Source organism: Medicago truncatula, chromosome 7, assembly GCF_003473485.1.
Source record: "Medicago truncatula cultivar Jemalong A17 chromosome 7, MtrunA17r5.0-ANR, whole genome shotgun sequence".
Lineage (NCBI taxonomy): Eukaryota > Viridiplantae > Streptophyta > Magnoliopsida > Fabales > Fabaceae > Medicago > Medicago truncatula.
Genome location: NC_053048.1, coordinates 43,405,698 through 43,425,206, shown reverse-complemented (window position 1 = coordinate 43,425,206; position 19,509 = coordinate 43,405,698). Strand labels below are relative to the sequence as shown.

The 19,509-nt window shown below is 33.0% G+C and overlaps 3 protein-coding genes across 3 annotated transcripts; 2 read left to right on the top strand and 1 right to left on the bottom strand.

Annotated features, from left to right (window-relative positions):
- Nucleotides 1-1,728: 1,728 nt before the first annotated feature.
- LOC11444743 (1-acyl-sn-glycerol-3-phosphate acyltransferase 2) lies at nucleotides 1,729-7,804 on the bottom strand. Its single transcript, XM_003625128.4, has 11 exons — nucleotides 7,460-7,804; nucleotides 6,607-6,729; nucleotides 6,188-6,227; nucleotides 5,951-6,024; nucleotides 5,622-5,681; nucleotides 5,127-5,204; nucleotides 4,800-4,958; nucleotides 3,177-3,302; nucleotides 2,663-2,755; nucleotides 2,360-2,446; nucleotides 1,729-2,231 (listed from the first exon to the last, which is right to left on the bottom strand). Exons 1-11 carry the CDS (start codon nucleotides 7,538-7,540, stop codon nucleotides 1,989-1,991), a joined length of 1,164 nt encoding a protein of 387 aa, XP_003625176.1. The 5' UTR covers nucleotides 7,541-7,804; the 3' UTR covers nucleotides 1,729-1,988.
- Nucleotides 7,805-12,875: 5,071 nt separating this feature from the next.
- Nucleotides 12,876-14,607, top strand: LOC11440436 (uncharacterized). Its single transcript, XM_003625127.4, has 4 exons — nucleotides 12,876-13,276; nucleotides 13,355-13,422; nucleotides 13,539-13,600; nucleotides 13,903-14,607. The coding sequence occupies exons 1-4, from the start codon at nucleotides 13,117-13,119 to the stop codon at nucleotides 14,375-14,377; spliced, it is 765 nt and encodes a 254-aa protein (XP_003625175.1). The 5' UTR covers nucleotides 12,876-13,116; the 3' UTR covers nucleotides 14,378-14,607.
- Nucleotides 14,608-16,222: 1,615 nt separating this feature from the next.
- Nucleotides 16,223-19,459, top strand: LOC11440429 (adenylosuccinate synthetase 2, chloroplastic). Its single transcript, XM_003625126.4, has 4 exons — nucleotides 16,223-16,600; nucleotides 17,470-18,162; nucleotides 18,395-18,706; nucleotides 18,911-19,459. The coding sequence occupies exons 1-4, from the start codon at nucleotides 16,319-16,321 to the stop codon at nucleotides 19,079-19,081; spliced, it is 1,458 nt and encodes a 485-aa protein (XP_003625174.1). The 5' UTR covers nucleotides 16,223-16,318; the 3' UTR covers nucleotides 19,082-19,459.
- Nucleotides 19,460-19,509: the final 50 nt, after the last annotated feature.

The window sequence follows — 19,509 nt, the reverse complement described above, 5'->3', positions numbered from 1 at the left end:
TCTATGGAGAAAGTCAACGACTTTTGGTGCTAGAAAACCAAAAATGTCAAATGCAAATTATATAAAAACATGTTGATTGTTGAAATACGTTTTCTTATCTTTGATCACTTTAATTAACACAACTTATAAGCAGCGGCGAAGCTAGCAATATTTTCATGAGGTGGCCACATATAAAGATTTTTTTTTTTAACTAGTAAATTTAACCAATAAAAAAAAAAATTCTCAATGACTATTACGTACATAAAATGTACTTTATAAAATGCACTTAAAGCTATAATTTACTAATTACTTTGTTTAGCTGTAAAGAAAAAAATTCAAAGTGTTAATAATGGGTTTGTTATAATAAAGGGTTAATAAATTATGTTTGGGCCAATAGTCATAGAATTTCTTTTGTTGGAGAAAGTTATAGATTATTGTTGTTGTCATCATATTTTCATTATCAATCAAAGAATATGTATATTTTTTTATGTTCACCCTTCGGTTCTTAGAAGATTGGATCAAGTAATTCGAAGTTCAATTGAAAAGTAAGTAAAATCAAAAAGAAAAAAAAAAAATCAATCCATCTAAAATCAAACTTGAGGTAGCCAAATATATATTATTAGGGGTAATTTAATATAAAAATATACCAACTCATTCAACAATTTTTTTCTCTTTGGGGTAGCCATAGCTACCCCTCTCACATGAAAGCAATCGCCCCTGTTATAAGTTTGTAAGTCATACAGTAAAAGTCTAACACCCCTAATCAAATTTCTACTTCCAATTAATTAGAAACAATATTGATCTATTCAACTTGAGAATACGAACATTTCAAAATCAAATTTACCTCCAAAATCAAATCAAAACTACAAAAAGAGAAGAAAAATATAGCACTCAATATATGATGCAGAACCAGTCTATACAATACAGGTAAGAATTATACACACAGGTTACCTAGATCTCGACAGTTCAACTCTCAACGCTCCGGCATGACTTACAAGTTATAAGTCATGGCGGAGCCTTCAATCAAACCAGCAGTTATATCCATTTCCTGACTCTAAAAAAGGAACAAAAACTGTGTTAGTAAGACGTTCATGTTGGTGGATGAGTCTACTGCATGAGAGGAGCCATCAATCCATTGCAGATTGGACACGTCATCACTAAACCCAAGTGGGTCAAGCCCACCCGAGCCACCAACTTGAAGCCCATATCTTTTAAGGTTTTTTGTTGTCCCCACCATCAAACAAAACACTCTGATTGGCTCCTGTGTTTCCCATTATGAGGGGCCGTTGAAAAATTATGAGTCATTAAACCGTGTTCCCTCACGTGGGATGTCACCACTAATGCACTTCTCATTCACATTTTATGGCAACGTATATAGCTTTTGTCTTAATCTTCCAGTAACATCAGCTTGTTTTTCATTTAACAATTTTTTTGATTTCCTTATCTTCAAGGGTAATATCACATATTTTACCACAACTAAATTACTTTGGAAATAATAAACCTTAAGCTGATATATATATATATATATATATATATATATATATATATATATATATATATATATATATATATATATAGCTGGGGAACACAGAAGATAGCTTTAATAGCTTCTGCAGCAAGGCAGAGCGCCTGGTTTTGATCTTCAAAGTCAACACTAGACACAAACTCGTTGGATAAATGACAATAGCCATCGGAGTAGATTATAAAGTAAAGACAGTGTGCGAATTCAGGACTGTTAAAATAGCAAAATTATCCAAATGAAAAACAAGTGATGAAGAAGAATATTTTTAGTCAATCCAAGATTATCAATACAAAGTTTTATCCTAATTATGTTGAAAACTAAACATAAACAAATACAATACCACATAAGAATTGAAGACATACCACGGTAGATTTTAAAGGTAAAATAATTAGTGTTACGTGAATGTTGAACCCACATAAATGCCAACTTCAAGTTCACCAAAATCCTATATATGCATGATTTTGGTTTGAACAAACACATGCGTGATCTACTGTTGTTTGTCATTTATAGCCTCGGGTTGTTCCTCCTTGTTTTTCGGCTTTGCAGGGGCTACCTTGGCCGGGTTTGAACGCTCTGCCTGTGAGAATAAAATCAAGACCTGCATGAGGCCGGTAACAACTGCCAAACCAAAAGTTGAAAATGCAACGCCCTTCCATGATGATAGCAATGAAGACCATTGTAGGAACTTAACACTGCCTGCAACAACCACAAAGCCCCAAGATAGAGCTACCTGCTCCACACATGAAATTGATGGATCATTAGTAAAAAAAACATCTAAATAAAAAAGGGCACAAGACAAAACAATAACAAATAAATAGGAATGTTAAAGAGTTGAGACATATCAAGGAAGTATCTAACCGCAAGAGGCTTTATTGGTCGACGAGAGTCCTGCAGCTCTTGATCACTGAAAGTATCCTCAGCTACATGTTTGTCTAACAATGCATCCTGATGCCCCGGAGGTAAAAAAAATGGTATATATTATCAAAAAATCGAAGCACAAGAATATATAATTTAGTCTACAATGCATGCAGATCAGATGAACAGTTTTTCAAAATCTACTACTGATTAAATTCATTGAAAAACACTCAAGTATACTAGAATTAATAGTTAAGAGAAGAAAAGAAAAATATAGAACATTAAAGAACTTCAGACAGCACTTACCTTGGCGACAAATATATCTCTACACCACTGAGCAACAGCTTCATCTGTTTCTGGCAATTCATTCATCAAATGTCGCTTGATATGAACTTGCACCTGTGGTGGTAAAATTGAGTTAAAGTTTTTCAATTAACAAGAAATTATATAAATAAAAATATCTAAGGCGTTAAAGGAGGAAGATTGGAAATCATATTGATGAAGTCTTCATATGTAGTGATTTCAAAATGATGGATGTTATTTGAACATCTAATAGTTGACAACAATTTGACACCGTATAAAAATACATCACTTATAACTACTGATTTGATTCAGAGAGAAAAACTAATAAAAAACAATATCATATCTGCACTGTGTGCGCGCGCGCACACGCATGGCGTTGGACAACAAAATTGTTGTCTAAAAAACATTCTCTCTCTTTCAAAATATGATGTGTCTGTACATAATAAAATACGGGCAAAGAAAGAATTAAAGTATCAAAAATGAATTAATTTCTAAAACTTGATTTTGATTGGCTTACCACCGAACGTTTCCCCTGTAAGAGCCTTAGCATTGTAGGAGCAGGTGAACTCTTGGGGATAGCCACTGTTATGTCGTAAACGGCAGGAACAAATGATCGCATATGACTTACAGCCGAAACAAACCCCTGAAAAAAGAAAAAAGAGTGAATATTTCATAGCAAGTCATGGGAAAGAAAAATCACACCTGGTATAATTGCTAGCAGACAGCCTATTATGATCCAATAAATAAGAAGAAATGCGAAACAATAAGATATCTTTCAATACAGGAAATACAGAAAACATCAGACAAAACAATGGAAAAAAGAAAATCTACTTAATTGCTATGCATATTAAAAACGGAAACAACCTTAAACCTTAGGAAAAAAGCTTGAAGACAATAAACACAATAGTCCCACATAAGTTCATGGGAAGAGAGAGACGTCATTAAAGATGAATGCAAGCAAGCTGCTCCAATCAAGTATACCCAAACTTGTCCGTAACCTATTTCTACCAAGCCCCTTGCAACTAACCATCTGAAACAGCTACAAAGTAGAGCACTGAACCAATTACGATCAATTACATTATTCAGGCTTACTACATAGACCACACGATCTGATTCTCGTTCACTTGGGATAAAATGGCTGGCTTTAACCTTCCAAAGACCTTGTTAGATTATAATCACTTAGGGTTCTTAATGTCAATAAAATTTCTATTAAAACAAAGATTCAGTCCTGAAGGTATTTAGGAGTTTCTTTTTTAATGAACTTTGGTTGGGCTGGCTAGTTTTCATACCGTCCAACTATCCCTTATGGATTTCGTTACTTTAGTAGCAAAAATAGAATTGCATTCCTTATTCATGTCACGTAGGTTATAATACTTTCTTTTGTGGTAATTGTTTAGGCTTTTAACATTGAATATAACATCGAAATCTACAGCATAATCTTTAATCCATGCCTGATCTACATGGATGCAAAACCTTAACTGCAGTCTTTCCCAATGATAATTCAACCCATCAAAGCCCGTTGTTCCGTTCCAGAACTCTCCAAACCCATAACATATGAGATCACATTCCCACATGTGCATTTCAGAAGTACCCAAACAGCCACTCAACAATTAAACCAGAAACCTAACAATGCCCAGCATCACAAGTAGTCTTCTAATTTAGCTTAGTCAAAATCTTAAAAAAAATGTTGTCCAGTAACGAGTTACACAAGAGACAAGATATACGAAAAATAGAACATGTACACAATAACTAATCTGAAAAAAAATAAAAGGAGCTCATTTGCAATCACTAAATCAAATTAATCACGTACCCCCTCCCCGCGGAACTCTGAATTAGCATGGCCACTTTCCCTTGAAAAATGGGAGGATTGTGACCAAAAAAGTTAAACATGTACCCCAAAAAATAAAATTAAACTTAAGTTGAATAACTTGTGTAAGCCTATGTATGTTAGTGTCTTTATAGTCCTCAAACATATTTACATTGGAACAATGGTAACATAATTTCATGAAGATCCTGCTAAGTTTTACAGGCAGTCTGTAGATGCTAACATTGAATGGTCCATGCAGCATAGCTTCCAATCTATCAATGTTATAGTACGGGAAGAAGTAAGGTAAATAAAGAATATAAAATTATACTTCACCTTAGTTCTAGGAATCAAGACATTTCTAGGAACAGGCAATCCAGTGGAGGTTGCATATTCCTGAGCAGCTAATAATTTGACATTTGTGAAACGTGTTCCTTCTACAAAGAGAGCCAACCAAAATGGAAGAGGGAAATCATTCAACCGCCGTATACCTGACTGGAAATATAATGATGAAACATTCGAATGAGATTCCCAAATTTAATCAAACAGATTGTGAAGTATGACAGAAAAATATATGCATGAGTAAGACAGCATTATAACAACCACAAACATGTATCTCTTACGAGCATGACCCATAAAAATAAAAAAATCAGTAACTCATACTTTCAATGTGTTTTCATCCTTGGCCCAACTTCTCTCCAGGAAAAGATACTCAGAAAACCACATTGACCAGCCAATTACCTGCATATGTAGAAGTTAGCAAATATCCAAATATTGATGAAAATAATTGAATATCGCAAGCACAAAATATTACTTTACAGTTCCATAGTTATACCAATAATACCTAGTTAATAAGAAAAACCAGTGTTATATGTAACTTCCAAGCAGGTAAGTTACAACCAAAATTTCACTAGATACATTGTTCCAAAATAAAAATTCACTAGCTACAACGGCATTAATTACTTGAAAAGCTAACAATTAGTATTTTAGAACTGAGAGCAATTACAAGGTATGAAAGAGAAATATGTGTCAATGTTTCTAACAACTAAGAACCCCTAAACTGCAGAGTGTACATTCTGTTATTTCATCTGATTGAGTGAATAGAAGAATCAATTTATATATCCATTTCAAAAGTAAAAGTCACAGTGAAGCATATACCGGTAGAAACTTTGACGATTTCTTCATCACTGCTAGAGTACTGCCAAGGCAACCCGAACGCTGTTTGATCATGTTGAATAAAGGCTCAGCAGTTGAAGCACAGATAAATAACATTGGCACAAATAGAAATTAGCAAGTCAATGAATACCGAAACTTATTATACAATAGCCCACACATAAGAGTAAAGAAGTGTCCTTTTGTCCTGTCGTGATAATATCAAATTATACGTACTTTTAAATGATATATAAGCTATTGGAGCATACGCAGTGAATTTCATAAATTTCTTGCATTGAAGATGTGAAAAAGGTCATACCAAATAAAACAATCACCTGAGCTAAAACCCATCCAACAAGCCAATCAATATCACTTCTGTGATTGCATATGACAAGTGCATGTTCTTTACCTGAAAATTTCAAAATAGAATCTGGCAATCAATATACAAAAAAAGGTGTTCACGGAAAGTCCATTTTTTCTACCCAAAAGACTAACACAGAAAGCAAAAAGGAAAAAAATCAAGAGGAGACAAAGCACCCAGTGTCAAATGCATAGGCTAACAAAAGACTTACCCATCAAACGAGAAGTTTCACGGTCCGTGTATATTTCAACCTGGAGCCAGAAAGTTCCAAATGAAAGATAAGATTAGTCTAAATGAGCAAATAAACTGCTAAATTACAGTTCACAAGTCTTTACTTTCAAATAACTAGTTTTTCATTTTGTTCTCATGAAAGCATTAATGATTTTCTAGGAAAGATGGCAAAATAATATAATTTCCTGGAGTTCTATGAATCGTGGCTACAGCCTACAATCAACAAGCCAGCTAAATGCAATGTTTTTGAGACTAGACTAATCGTTGAAATGTGAAGGCACTATTCTTGAGTCACTAGTTACACAGGGTTTGAACCGCAGCTAAATCAATTAAAAAGTCTATTCCAAGTACAAACAATAATAAAAAGGATTCAAGAGAAATTAGAACTTGTTTAAGCACCTTAACTCCAGCCCACCAATCAATAAGCCAAACAAGTTCCAGCCACAACAGTTCTGCCACCACCCGGTTGATCCTTCTGTACAAATTCTTTGACAGCGGTCTTACTAGCACATAGCATATTGCCTAAGACAAGATAAAAAAGAGGTCAATTTATCTTGTTAAAGCAATTCAAGCACTTAAAACACACAAAAGAACAACCAATTAAGCCATATTTTGATAAACAAATTAATTAAGCATTTATAGCACAAGTACTGATATCATTAGATAAACAGCTTATCACATAAGTGCTTATATACTAGCTACTATTATAACAAAAGATTAGATATAATCAAAGCAAACTAAAAGTAAGTTGAAGGTAAAATGATTTACGCTTAGATACAATAATGTAAAAATGAATTTAACAATAAATCTTGGTACAAAAAACAACTCTAGAATCAAAAGCTCCAATTTTCAACTTCAAATTAGAATCAATTCTACTCGAAAACATGTGAAAATGAATTTTAAACCTCTGAATCAATATTGGGTGTTCCAAAAGTGGAACCAGACATACACTATATTATTATATAAGCTCTCCCAAACAGTCTAAGAAACATGTATATCATCAGGTAAGTTCAAATAAGTCAATTCAAACAAGTGCTTAACTGAGTAAAAGATCTAATTGAGAACCCACTTGGGTGATTTCAGATTTGAATCAGTTGGGTAGTGGGTTTTGACATAGTAGCAAATAACATAGTTGGAGAAGTAACAAATTGAAGAGTATAAGTAACAGAAGGCAAGATTTGCATGTTGATAGAAACAAAGTATGTTTGGTTAGTTAAGAAAAACCCATGTCGATGAATCCAAAGAAACAGACCTGAAAGAAATTAACGATGAGGCCGGAAGCGAAGAAGAGCAGGCCTAGTGGAACCACGACAGCAGCCGCTGCAATAGCCATGGCCGCCCTCTCTCTGTCTCTGTCTTACTCCGACACAAACAACGAAATTTCCGAAATGGAAAATGAGAAAGAGAGAGAAAGTGGGAGGGAAATGAACGAATCGATAGGATTAAGATGAAATAAATGTGACTTATTGAGAGCGTGTTTATTGAAAATTAATTCAGTCTCGTCTTCGTCCTTGAGCTTCTTCAACTTCAGAATCATAAGTAGTTTGGGATTTGATTTTTCGATGACAGTTGAATGGAACCACACGCTTTATGTGTTTTTGGCATCAATCAAATATCAATAATAATAGTATTTGTTTATCTATTTTGTGATAAAAAAGTATGGTTTTGAAAAAATCCAATACAAAAATTGTAAATTGAACCAATACATTCAAACCATAAAAAACTATATTTTAGTTGAATGTATTCGGATTATTTTTTTACTCTATTGAATAGTTTGGTTTGGTATACGGTTTTTATTTTATCAATCAAACCAAAACAAATTAAATTGTAACATAAGAAAAACGTTAATTGAACTTATGTCGCTTAGATCAATATTCATAGAAGCTCAATTGAAATTTTTATAAAATGACATATTTTTTCTCTTGTTAAGCTTCTTCTTTGTTTTTTATTTCAAACTGTATTTATATGATACTTGAAATTTTATAGAATGGTAAATCTTAATTTTTTACCTTTCTTACATAATATGATTATTTTATGTCCACGTTCTTAATTTCGACTACATTGTTTTGTGAAAATAAAATTGTAATGTTAGATGAAATTTTAAACATTGTAAAAAACATAGTTAGAAATATGTTGTGTTATATCTTTTTGACTATTCTCTCAAAAAAAATCTTTTTGACTAAATTTTAATGTTAGAAGCAAAAAATTGTTGTCTCGAAAAAAATTGCACAAACTAATCCAACCAATACCACGCTGATTTGATTCGAATTTTATTTTAAAAGTAACCAAACTGCACTGCATACTATTTTATCTTAACAATAATGTTATTTTGATTATGTCAAAATAACAACAATAACAATATTAATTCCATAGAAAAACAACAATAATAATAATATTTTGATAACTTTTTAGTTGTCCAACATGTTTGTGTAATATATATATATATATAGGGTAGAGACAAGAAAATATATTTATCATTTGATTTTTTAATTAATTTTTTTTTTTTATCTTTCTCCAAATCACGTTAGCAAATTTAGGTGATATATTTTTATGTGGTGTTCAACACAGTTGTTAAATTTTATTGGTTTAAATAACATTACTTTTGTCATAGAGACAATTCAAACCAAATTGAAAACATCCCAAAAAATACTCTTAACACAACTATTAATAAGTTTAAAAGTTCACTTTAATAGATTGATTTTCACGTATAATCTATTGTATAGTGACCCATCCTAACTCCCAGTTCTAGGATGGAGCATGGACTGCACATATAATAACAAATGCAATAGATTAAGGACCGCCGATATCTTAACAACTATCAATATGTGTTGGATTCAAATTTGAGCGGGTTAAGTTTTACATTAATTATAAATAGGCAAAAGGTAAAATATGTATATGAGAGGTGATTCATATACCTAATTTCTTAAGATTTTGAATGGAAATGTGATGTCTATCTTGTGGTCTTGGAACATTAACATGTTATTGCTTATGGTGCTCCCTCGAACTAAACAAGTGATTTCTGAGCTTTTGATTTGATTCAGATATAAGAGTTTATAGTATGCTCTATAGCTGTAACATTGTATGATCTTCCATGTCAGAAAAGAAGGGTGAAAGTGTGAATATGTTATTTTGGAAAGGTTCTGTCTATAAAAGACTTGGTAATTGAGTGAGTCCTTGACTCCACCTCCCTTTTATGCGAACATCTCTTGTGCATAGTTAACGCATGAATACAATTGCAATCAGAACGTTTGTTGTGATGTTTGAGCTAGAGAATATTAACATAAGAATCATTTTTTGTTTGAGGACGATACAATCAAGATTAAACAAGGTATTATTTAGTACATAGACAGATATTGACACATTGATGTAAGATGTGTTAATGTTGAATTGTCGGTGAAGACAATGTGAAAAATCTTTTAGTGGTTTAACTTCACATGATTTAACTTCATTTGACAAATATGGTGGAGTATGCAATTCTTTTAAACTATAATTGTCGATCAAGACAATGTAAAAATTCTTGACGTGATTTAGCTTGTGGTTTTATCCGCAAAGATGAAGAATTGACTTGAAATCTATTAAAAAATAATTTGAAATATGTTAAAATGTAAATAATTTTTAAATAAAATTGATTTTAATCGGTATAACATTGTTAGCTAATTTAAAATTTTAGTGTAACTTTATCACAAGGGTCATCTTATTATTATGGTATATAATTATTTTTTTGGAAATACTATTTTATATAATTAAAAATTTAAAAATATATATGTCAATTTTTTGTTTCAATCACGGCCGACTTTCTAAATTACTACATGTCCTTCTAGCCAAATATAAGTATGTCTTATGCTATATCATGTTTTACAATACTAATGAAACATTAATATCTCTTCTACTAATATATCATTAATTATTTATTTTTTTTAAAAAAAAAAATGGGGCATAGCCCAAACAAAACAAAAAACTAGAAACCTTTATGAAATACAACACATCTCAGGTGTGCCAAAAAAAACGTTGGAACCATAAGGAGGAATAACAAAAAAAAAAAATCATAAAATTACTAGATCAACTTAAACCAAACATCAACAATTTGGTTGGTCTCCTTATTAAATATTACTTTTAATAAAAGAATTTGTCTAACATGTGCAATATTGCACATGTTAAGGGAACTAAAAGTAGTAATTTTTTATTGAAAACCAACAATTATTGATTAAATATTACATATTTAATATAAAAAATACAAATTTTAAGTCAAAGTTACTAATTTAAACTTCTTAACATGTGCAAATTTGCACATGATAAAAAAACCTGATCAGACAACTTTTTCATAAAAACTTACTTGTTATATGCATATCCTATTAATTTTGCTGAATCTAATTCAAACATTAGGTAACTGGTTGCAACGAAGTTTGTTTTATTATTTGATATGGTTGGCCAACTTATAACTATGTACTGTATTTTTTTTAAAACGTTACTAGGTGGCCTGTCAGTCAAGCAAGTAGTAGTAAATGCCAACCTCCACCGACCCTTTCATTTATTCATTCATTGTTGGATGCAACCTTCTTCATAGACCAACAATTCCTCTTTCATTAAGATGAAATTGATCAATACAAGAAACAATAATGATGCTATTTGCAACACGAACGGTTCCTTTCTACTAACTTTAACGGCAATAAAATTCATACTAGTACAGATGTTTTCTATGTATTGATGTCATTGAACTAACATCACTTTAATTCCAAGTAAATGCACTTTGACAATGGAATCAATAATCTATCTTTAATGGCGCTAGACCTAGTTATCATATTGACCTAGTCACTACATGCAAAACCCACCCACCACAAAAACAAACATCACAATAACAAAATTTCATACTGCCCATATCGCGTTGCAGTCATGACAGGGATGCAAATGAGGTGCATTTTGCTATCGCTTAGTTGGATATTATGGATGATTATCTAACTTGTACTTTTCACTCACTTATACGGGGATTTTAAACTATTTTTTTATTAGTATTTGTGAGATATGCTATAATATACATCCTCCGGTCACTATTATAAGCAAAAATTCATTTTCTAGGTTCATTCATTAAATGTTGTATGTGGTCTATATTTAGGTTACATACAACATTTAATGAATGAACCTAAAATATGGTTTTTTGCTTATAATAGTGACCGGAGGGTGTAAACCTTTAAAATTTGTGCACTGTGAAATTAATTTTAAAATTTTCTATATAACATGAAACAGATAATGTTTTACTTTTCACTAAACATAGGCTATCATTTTTATTTTTATTTTTTTACAGAATAATATGAGCTAACATTGTTTCTAAGGCCTTCATACATTTAGCGAGAGATGATATGTGGTATTAAAGTACTATTTGAAATAACATTAATAAATCGAGGGAAGAAGAGAGTGATTTTTTTTTTAGTGCAGATATTCGAAGTGGGTTGAAAATTTGGGCTCGTTAAAATGTTCAAAGTGTTGTGTTCGAAGAATATGTTGAAATAACATTAATAACATTAACAAATGCAATAAATCGTCTTGTGTGATAAACTCCTTCCTCCTACTTCTTTGAGTGCAGGTGTTCGAAGTGAGTTGAAAATTTGGGCTCGTCAAAATGTTCAAATTTTTCCGTAGCAATTAATTCTTGAAAGACTTCCTAATAGGGGGAATCTAGCTACAACGGGAGATGTGGTCTTTATACTTGATTATTTTTCTTCATCGTCTTTATGAATCACCATAAAAGACTTATTTTAATTTAGCATGCAACAATTTATAAGATTTGTGAAGCAAGAAATGAGATGATTTTTTCTTCCAAGAACATAGAACTTGAGGACTTGGTTGATGAGCTTAATTCAATCTTTTGGAGATGGTTTCGAGATAGGAAGAAAGGGAGGGACCTTGAATGGTATTTGAATCCTTTGTTTTGTCTCAATTCCTAGTGTAAGGTGTTTGTTTTGGTGAATTTAGTACCTCTTTTACTTACATCTCAGTTGTGGGTTGAGTACTTACGATAATATTCGTTCTCACAAGATCCGTCTAATAAAATTATTTTGTTGTTAAAAAAATAAATCAAACAAAAGTAATTAAACAACCACCATGAAATTAATATATCTAGGAAAAATTTCATAAAGACGTAATGAAATAGTTACCCCATTGATTTTTGTTTTTGGAACGGAGTTGCCCCATTGGTATTGATAAATAATTAAATGATACACAGAAAATATATGCTTAGCTTTTGTAGGTATATGACTGTGGTTCATACCCAATTCATCATGAATTTATTTTCTTATACATATCTACTAGCATAGGTAAAATTTGCATCATAGACATGATTGCAATTTTGATCATTCTTCTTCCTAGGTAATTTTTCTCTTGATCGACTTTCCCTTTCATAGAGAAAAACAAAGAAGACAAAAGTGAACACTATGCTCTATGGATTCTAACATTTTCAGGAAATGGATAATTTAATTTTTAATAGGAAAATAGGTATGTTAGAGAAAAAAATATAGAAAGGGAAGTGTATAAGCAAAAAGGGATGTTATTAACAAATTCATTTTTAATAACATGTGATTCCGTCATTCTCTTGGTCCAAGTCCAAGGTAGAATCATTGATATTACAACAGCCCAAACGTTACATTGAATACATTAATCAAAAACTTAATTAATTTTTCAGCAAAGGGTCCCAACGGTCGAATTTGTTGCAAACATGATATCATAATACTATGATGCTTCAAACGTTACAGAAATATATAGAAACCACACAATACAGCTTAATTTGTTCATTCTAAGCTTTTACTCTCACATTCTTGATTCTTTCAACCATTACCATTATTATATTCACACAATTCTTTTCACTATCTTTTCCTTTCAATTTCCCATTTCTAATTCTCTCCTTTTGTAACTTTTCAGATGGAACCAGAAAATATTGATTGGGACAACATCGATTCAACCTTCATTCAAGATGATACTTACGAGAACTTCGACGCGCCGAAATGGGTTGATCTCTCTGCAGCTTCCAATGAGCCTCTTGTTGATGAAGATGATCAAGAAATCTGGTTTTGCACTCATGGTGAGGCTTTCTTCAACAGGTCTAGCTCAATTTTCTTTGATGGGTTTTCTCTGTAACTTAATTTTCTTTCACTTGCAGATTGCAAACATCCCAAAATTTCTCAAGATCTTCTTAAACCCACAACTACAACCACGACCAATTCCAAGGTTACTATCTCAATTTTTGTTTTTTCTCATTACTTAAACTAAAATTTTAATCTTTTGAACAAAAAAAAAAATACTAAAAATTATGTAATGAATCTACTAAATAAATTATCTTGCAGGTAAAGCTATTAAGATTGGCAAGCTTTTCTGAAATTCTTCCATTTAAGGACAGAAATCCAAGGTACCAAATCAAATCTATTAAAACGAGTTAAGTTATTTTGGTCCTTCAATAATGTGTTAACTCTTTCGGTATAGTTTTTTAATGTATCAATATTACAAAACAATCCTTGAATGTGTTTTTATGGTCAGTTTAATCCATAAAATTACTAATGTATGATACAGTTTTTGAAATTTCAATATGATTATAGCGAGACCGCCTCACCCAATTATGAACACAAATGATGATTTAGTCTGTTTAAAAACTAAAGCTAAGAATGATGTACTATTTATATCTGACATTTTATTATGTTGTATATGTATTAGGGAAAATCCTTCAGCTGTTAAGGATTGTGACAAGCCTAAAAGACCCAATTGTTCAAGAAACATGGATGAAGACAATGAGAATACAAATCCAAACTTTACTGTAACAAATTTGGTTGGTGGGACCAACAAGCTAAAGAAGCCGTTGTTGAGGTCAAAGTCAAACACTAAAAGAGACAATTTGAAAGAGTTGAATGATTTAAAAGAATGTCCTGTAAGAAGTAACAGAAGATCAAAACTAAAGAGTACATTTTCAGCTCAAAATTTATTGGGTGGCAGGGAAATTCTGAGTCAAATCACAGGGTTTTGCTCTGAATTGAAGAGGCTAGCAACAAGGAAGGGTTCTACTAAGAAAGGAGTGGGGAATGAGAAGGGCTCAAATTCAAATGGGGTGTTAGAAGAGTTGAAGGAAAAGAGTAAGGGACGCAAGGAAAGGATACCCTTGCTTGTTGTCAAGGAAGGGACACACCTTGAGTAATGGAACATTATTTATTTTTTTGACTAAATGGAACATTATTATTGTCGTCAAATAATAGTGATTCGGTTAGACTGTATTTTGTTACAGATAATAGTGCTGTAGCCTGTAGTGAAATATTGGTATATGTCTAAATTGAATTTCTCATAGTTCTGGTCCAGAACAATTTGGACTAGGTTTTTCTTCAAATTGACAAAGGTATTAAATGGGTTTATCACTCGTTTGTTTCGTTACTGGTGTGCCTCTTAGGCTCTTACTAAGTAGCATTTTTGTCAATAAAATGAGCATTGTCGAAAAAGGTTACAAAATCCAATTGAATGAGTAATTTCAAAAGTGATGTATGGTTAATAATAGCTCATATCATACATCACTTTCGAGGTTATTCACATTAGCCATTATGTAAACTCAATATAAGTGTTCATGGATTTATAAACGACGAAGAATTTGTGAGGTTTTTCTTTTAAAGTCAAGCGCAAGAAGAAGTTGTGAGCTCCAACATGCCTAGACCCTAATGAATGAATATAGAGAGGAATCATGAATGATTATTTTTTTGAATCTCCAGTATACAAGGATGAGTTGTTTCATCAAAGGTATATAATGCTACTTCTCACAAAATAGTTCATCTCGAGAACCCCATGTCTGCTTTGTAAGTTATTGTAGCATGTTTTCATACTTTATCCAAACATCCCATGATTTCTGCTAATGTAAATCCAATGGTGGCAAGGAATTCACTACAGGTTCGTGATAATTTGTTTCACTGTAAATAGCAGTGCTCAATGCATAAATATACGTTCCTTCGGACACGAGACCTTTGAAACCACATTAACTCGTGTTGGAGCAAATTCTCTAACTGAGACAAACCACTGCTGCATTTGGCATCCTGTAGTTTTTTTTAGGGATGTTATTCTAGCCATGAACTATCTTTTCCAATCAATAAAGGAATTATCAAGACCGTTAAATTTACTACACATATCACCACTTTCCTTTCAACAATGAAGAACCATATATCTATAACCTTTATTAGTGAGCCAAACACTCTGAAACCTGAAAGCATGTGAATAATAATTATTATTCAGACCAACATCAATAGGGTGGACTAGAAGTGGATGAAGGTCTGAAAATTCAATTATGACAAACTTTAACTATACTAGCATCCATAAAAAAGAGTTGCCAATGATCATCATTCAAAGCTCTATCTATTCTTTCGAAAATGTGACCACCATGATAGATTATGATTGTGTAAAATAGTTCCGATAAAAAAACAGTGCAAAATAGTTTTACAATGATGTAATTTTGATTTCTCTCAACATATATTACAAATAAATAAATTTTACGTAATATCTCTCTATTAAAAAATTCAGCCCCCTATTTGATTGGTTTTTCCATCCGTATAATAGTTATATGGTTTTTTGATTTTGTTTTGAGAGGTTAATTTGTTTTTTTTTTTTTACGAGATTTGAGAGGTTAAATGTATATAATATAATTTTTGTCTAGAAGTCCTAGCTCAACTGACAAATATTGAATTTAATTTCAGTGGATCTATCACTTTATCTAAGACAAAAAGAAATGCATATAGTTTTTTTTTTTTTAGAGATTAAATGTATATAGTTGTAGTCATAAAATAAAAAGAGGAGTGATATTTGTACAACTATTGTTACAATTACTTTTCTCCTTTTTTATTGGACAAAAACAATGGACAGAAAGAAGAAGGGAGAAAATAAAAACACGTGTTAGTCGGTACGAGAGAAATGGTTGTTTTAAAAGTTGTGGTAGATGTACAAATATCATTTTTGTAATAAAAATAAAAAATACAGTAAAATTGATTGAATGTGGCATGGCAAAGCCTAGTTGTAGTTGGAAAACCCTTTTTTGAGCGTGCGTCTATTCAACGCTGCTTTACTTGCTTCTCTTCACTTCACTTCACTCATTGTGTTGCACTTTGCAATGAATATCTCATCGCTGCGTCTCGATTCTCACGCAATATGCACTCATCAACCTCAACGACCCTTCGCTTTCCATAATCGCTTCCCTCGAAACGTCGTCGTTTGTGCCGCAAAGCCAGTTGCACCACCTCCGACCAAACTCGCCGCCGCCGATTCTTCCCTCCGTCGAATCGAGTCGCTCAGCCAAGTCTCCGGCGTTTTGGGTTGTCAATGGGGTGACGAGGGTAAGGGGAAGCTAGTTGATATCTTAGCTCAACACTTCCAAATCGTTGCTCGCTGTCAGGTTTTGTTACTTTTCCCCCCTTTTCTCTCAAGTTCGTTTCTTTTTCAGTTTTAAACACTTTTTGATTTGATGCTAATCGTGGGTTGTGCTTGGATTTCAATTAAATTGTGAAATGATGATGACGCTGGTGGTGGTGGTTTTTTTCTTAGGGTTGATTGATTTCACTTTTTGCTGTTTGATTGAATGAATTTGTTTCTGCATGCTGTTTTGATACATTATTTGCTAGGTAGATTGACACATTCACATGCATGAGTATGGTAATGAGTGTTTTTAGGTCAAAACCTAGGTCAAAATACTTATATAAGTTTATAGATTTTTATAAAACTATAAGACCTTAACATGTGTTTATAATTAGAGGCTGTCCTCACCTTACAAACCGGTTTGACAGATGCTCTAGAGTGTTACGGTCAATGGAAAAAAAGCCGATCGGATTTGGGAGTCACAATATGATAAATCAAGGGGCTTTTGAGCTAAATTGAGGGGGAGCAATTATAAAACGGTTTTGTAAGGTTTAGTTAGGCCCAACCCAAGTTCCAATAGAAACCTAGATGAATGAGCTTGAGGTGTTAAAGGAGATTTCAACTTATGCATTATCAATTTGACTTCTTTTTTTGTTTTTATTATTGGTAGTGTTTTTAAATAAAGTTTATCTAAATTGGCTCTAAGTAGTTGGTAGGCTAGTGAACATTTTGATTGATGTACTTGATTACTGTAAGGTGGACTTACGATTTACTGTATTTTGCAAGATTTGGTTTCATTTGGTGTTGGTGTGTGATTTTTTTAGTCCCACCCTCTTCCTTGACATTATTATCTAACACTCCTTTATTCATGTTATTTTGCACTGATGATTTGTGATGATATTTTTTCAGGGTGGAGCTAATGCTGGGCATACCATTTATAATGCTGAGGGGAAAAAGTTTGCCCTTCATCTTGTTCCTTCTGGTATCCTTAATGAGGATACACTGTGTGTTATTGGGAATGGTGTTGTAGTACACCTGCCGGGGCTGTTTCAAGAAATTGATAACTTGGAGTCAAATGGGGTCTCTTGCAAGGGAAGGATATTGATATCTGATAGAGCCCACCTATTGTTTGATTTCCACCAAACAGTGGATGGTCTGAGAGAAGCTGAGCTTTCTAAATCTTTCATTGGCACCACCAAGAGGGGCATTGGACCGTGCTACTCCAGCAAAGCTAACCGTAATGGGATTAGAGTTGGTGATTTGCGGTACATGGAGACTTTACCTCAGAAGCTTGATCTTTTGTTATCAGATGCAGCATTGAGGTTCAAAGATTTTAAGTATGGTCCAGACGTGCTCAGGGAAGAAGTTGAGAAATACAAGAGATATGCTGAAAGGTTGGAACCCTACATTGCCGATACTGTGCATGTCATGAATGAAGCTATCACACAAAAGAAGAAGGTCTTGGTTGAAGGAGGACAAGCAACCATGTTGGACATTGACTTTGGCACTTATCCCTTTGTTACTTCTTCTAGCCCATCAGCAGGCGGGATATGCACTGGTCTTGGTATTGCTCCAAGAGTAATTGGTGATTTAGTAGGAGTGGTAAGTGAACGCTATCTACACTGTTTGTTGGAGTCACTGCTGTTTTTTTTTTTATTGAATTATCATACCTAAGAAAAAGCCTTGCTTCTCATAAGTTATTGTTTATTTTGAAATTTACTTTTAGCTCAGGAACTTCAAGTGCCTTTTCCCCCCAACATAGAGAATGTAAACAATTTAAGCAGATTTAATAAACACTGGCAGAATGGTTCATGAATTTATTTTGGATGTGCAGGTGAAAGCTTACACTACAAGAGTTGGTTCTGGTCCTTTTCCAACTGAAATTTTGGGTCCAGGAGGTGATCTGCTCAGATTTGCTGGGCAGGAGTTTGGCACGACTACTGGCCGTCCTCGACGATGTGGTTGGTTGGATATAGTTGCCTTAAGTTACTCATGTCAGATCAACGGTTTTTCATCATTGAATCTCACGAAGTTGGATGTTTTGTCTGATCTTGATGAAATACAATTGGGTGTCTCCTATAAACATGCTGATGGCACCCCAGTCCAATCATTCCCGTCAGATCTCCGTCTTCTCGAGCAATTGAAGGTAAATATTATCTTTCCCTTTCCACCACTTTCATTCAAGTCATTGATTACATAAACTAGTGTTTGTATGTATTTTACTGATATATAAACAGAAAAGGTTATTCAAGAATTATAAGTGTCATTGGTTTTGAGTAAAAACAAGTGTCGTTGATTTCTCGGGAATGTATAATGTACTTTCTAATGGTTGTATGGTTTCATGTTTTAGGTGGAATATGAATCACTTCCTGGATGGAAGACCGACATTTCTTCCATCAGAAACTATTCTGACCTTCCAAGAGCTGCCCAGTTGTATGTGGAAAGGATAGAAGAACTCGTTGGTGTCCCTATTCACTACATTGGTGTTGGGCCTGGACGTGATGCTCTCATATTCAAATAATTTTCACAACGAATTTCCATGTCACTATAGGCAAGTTTAGAGGCTTTCTGCGTATAAGTTTTATTCCCACCAACCTTTGATTTGGGATGAAAGCACATTTCTAGTGACTATAGCAAGGATTGGCTATTTGATGTATTATTCTGTTGTTAATCATCATTGGCATTTTCACTTCTTAATTTTGCAGTACTTGTTGGGAGGATGAGTTTTTGAAGTAATACATGACTTAGATGTATGATGATAACATCTGTTATTAGTGTTTTCTATGCAGAGTAGAAAATAATGTTGTACTTGTAACGATCCTGAGGTTTTGAGTTTCTAGCATCACCAAAAATTACACATTGTGGTTTTGTAGTTCTGTGTAATCCTAATTCTCACTTATCACTTGTTCTGCCTGCATTCCTTGGTGTTATGGTCTAGATTCAATTTGA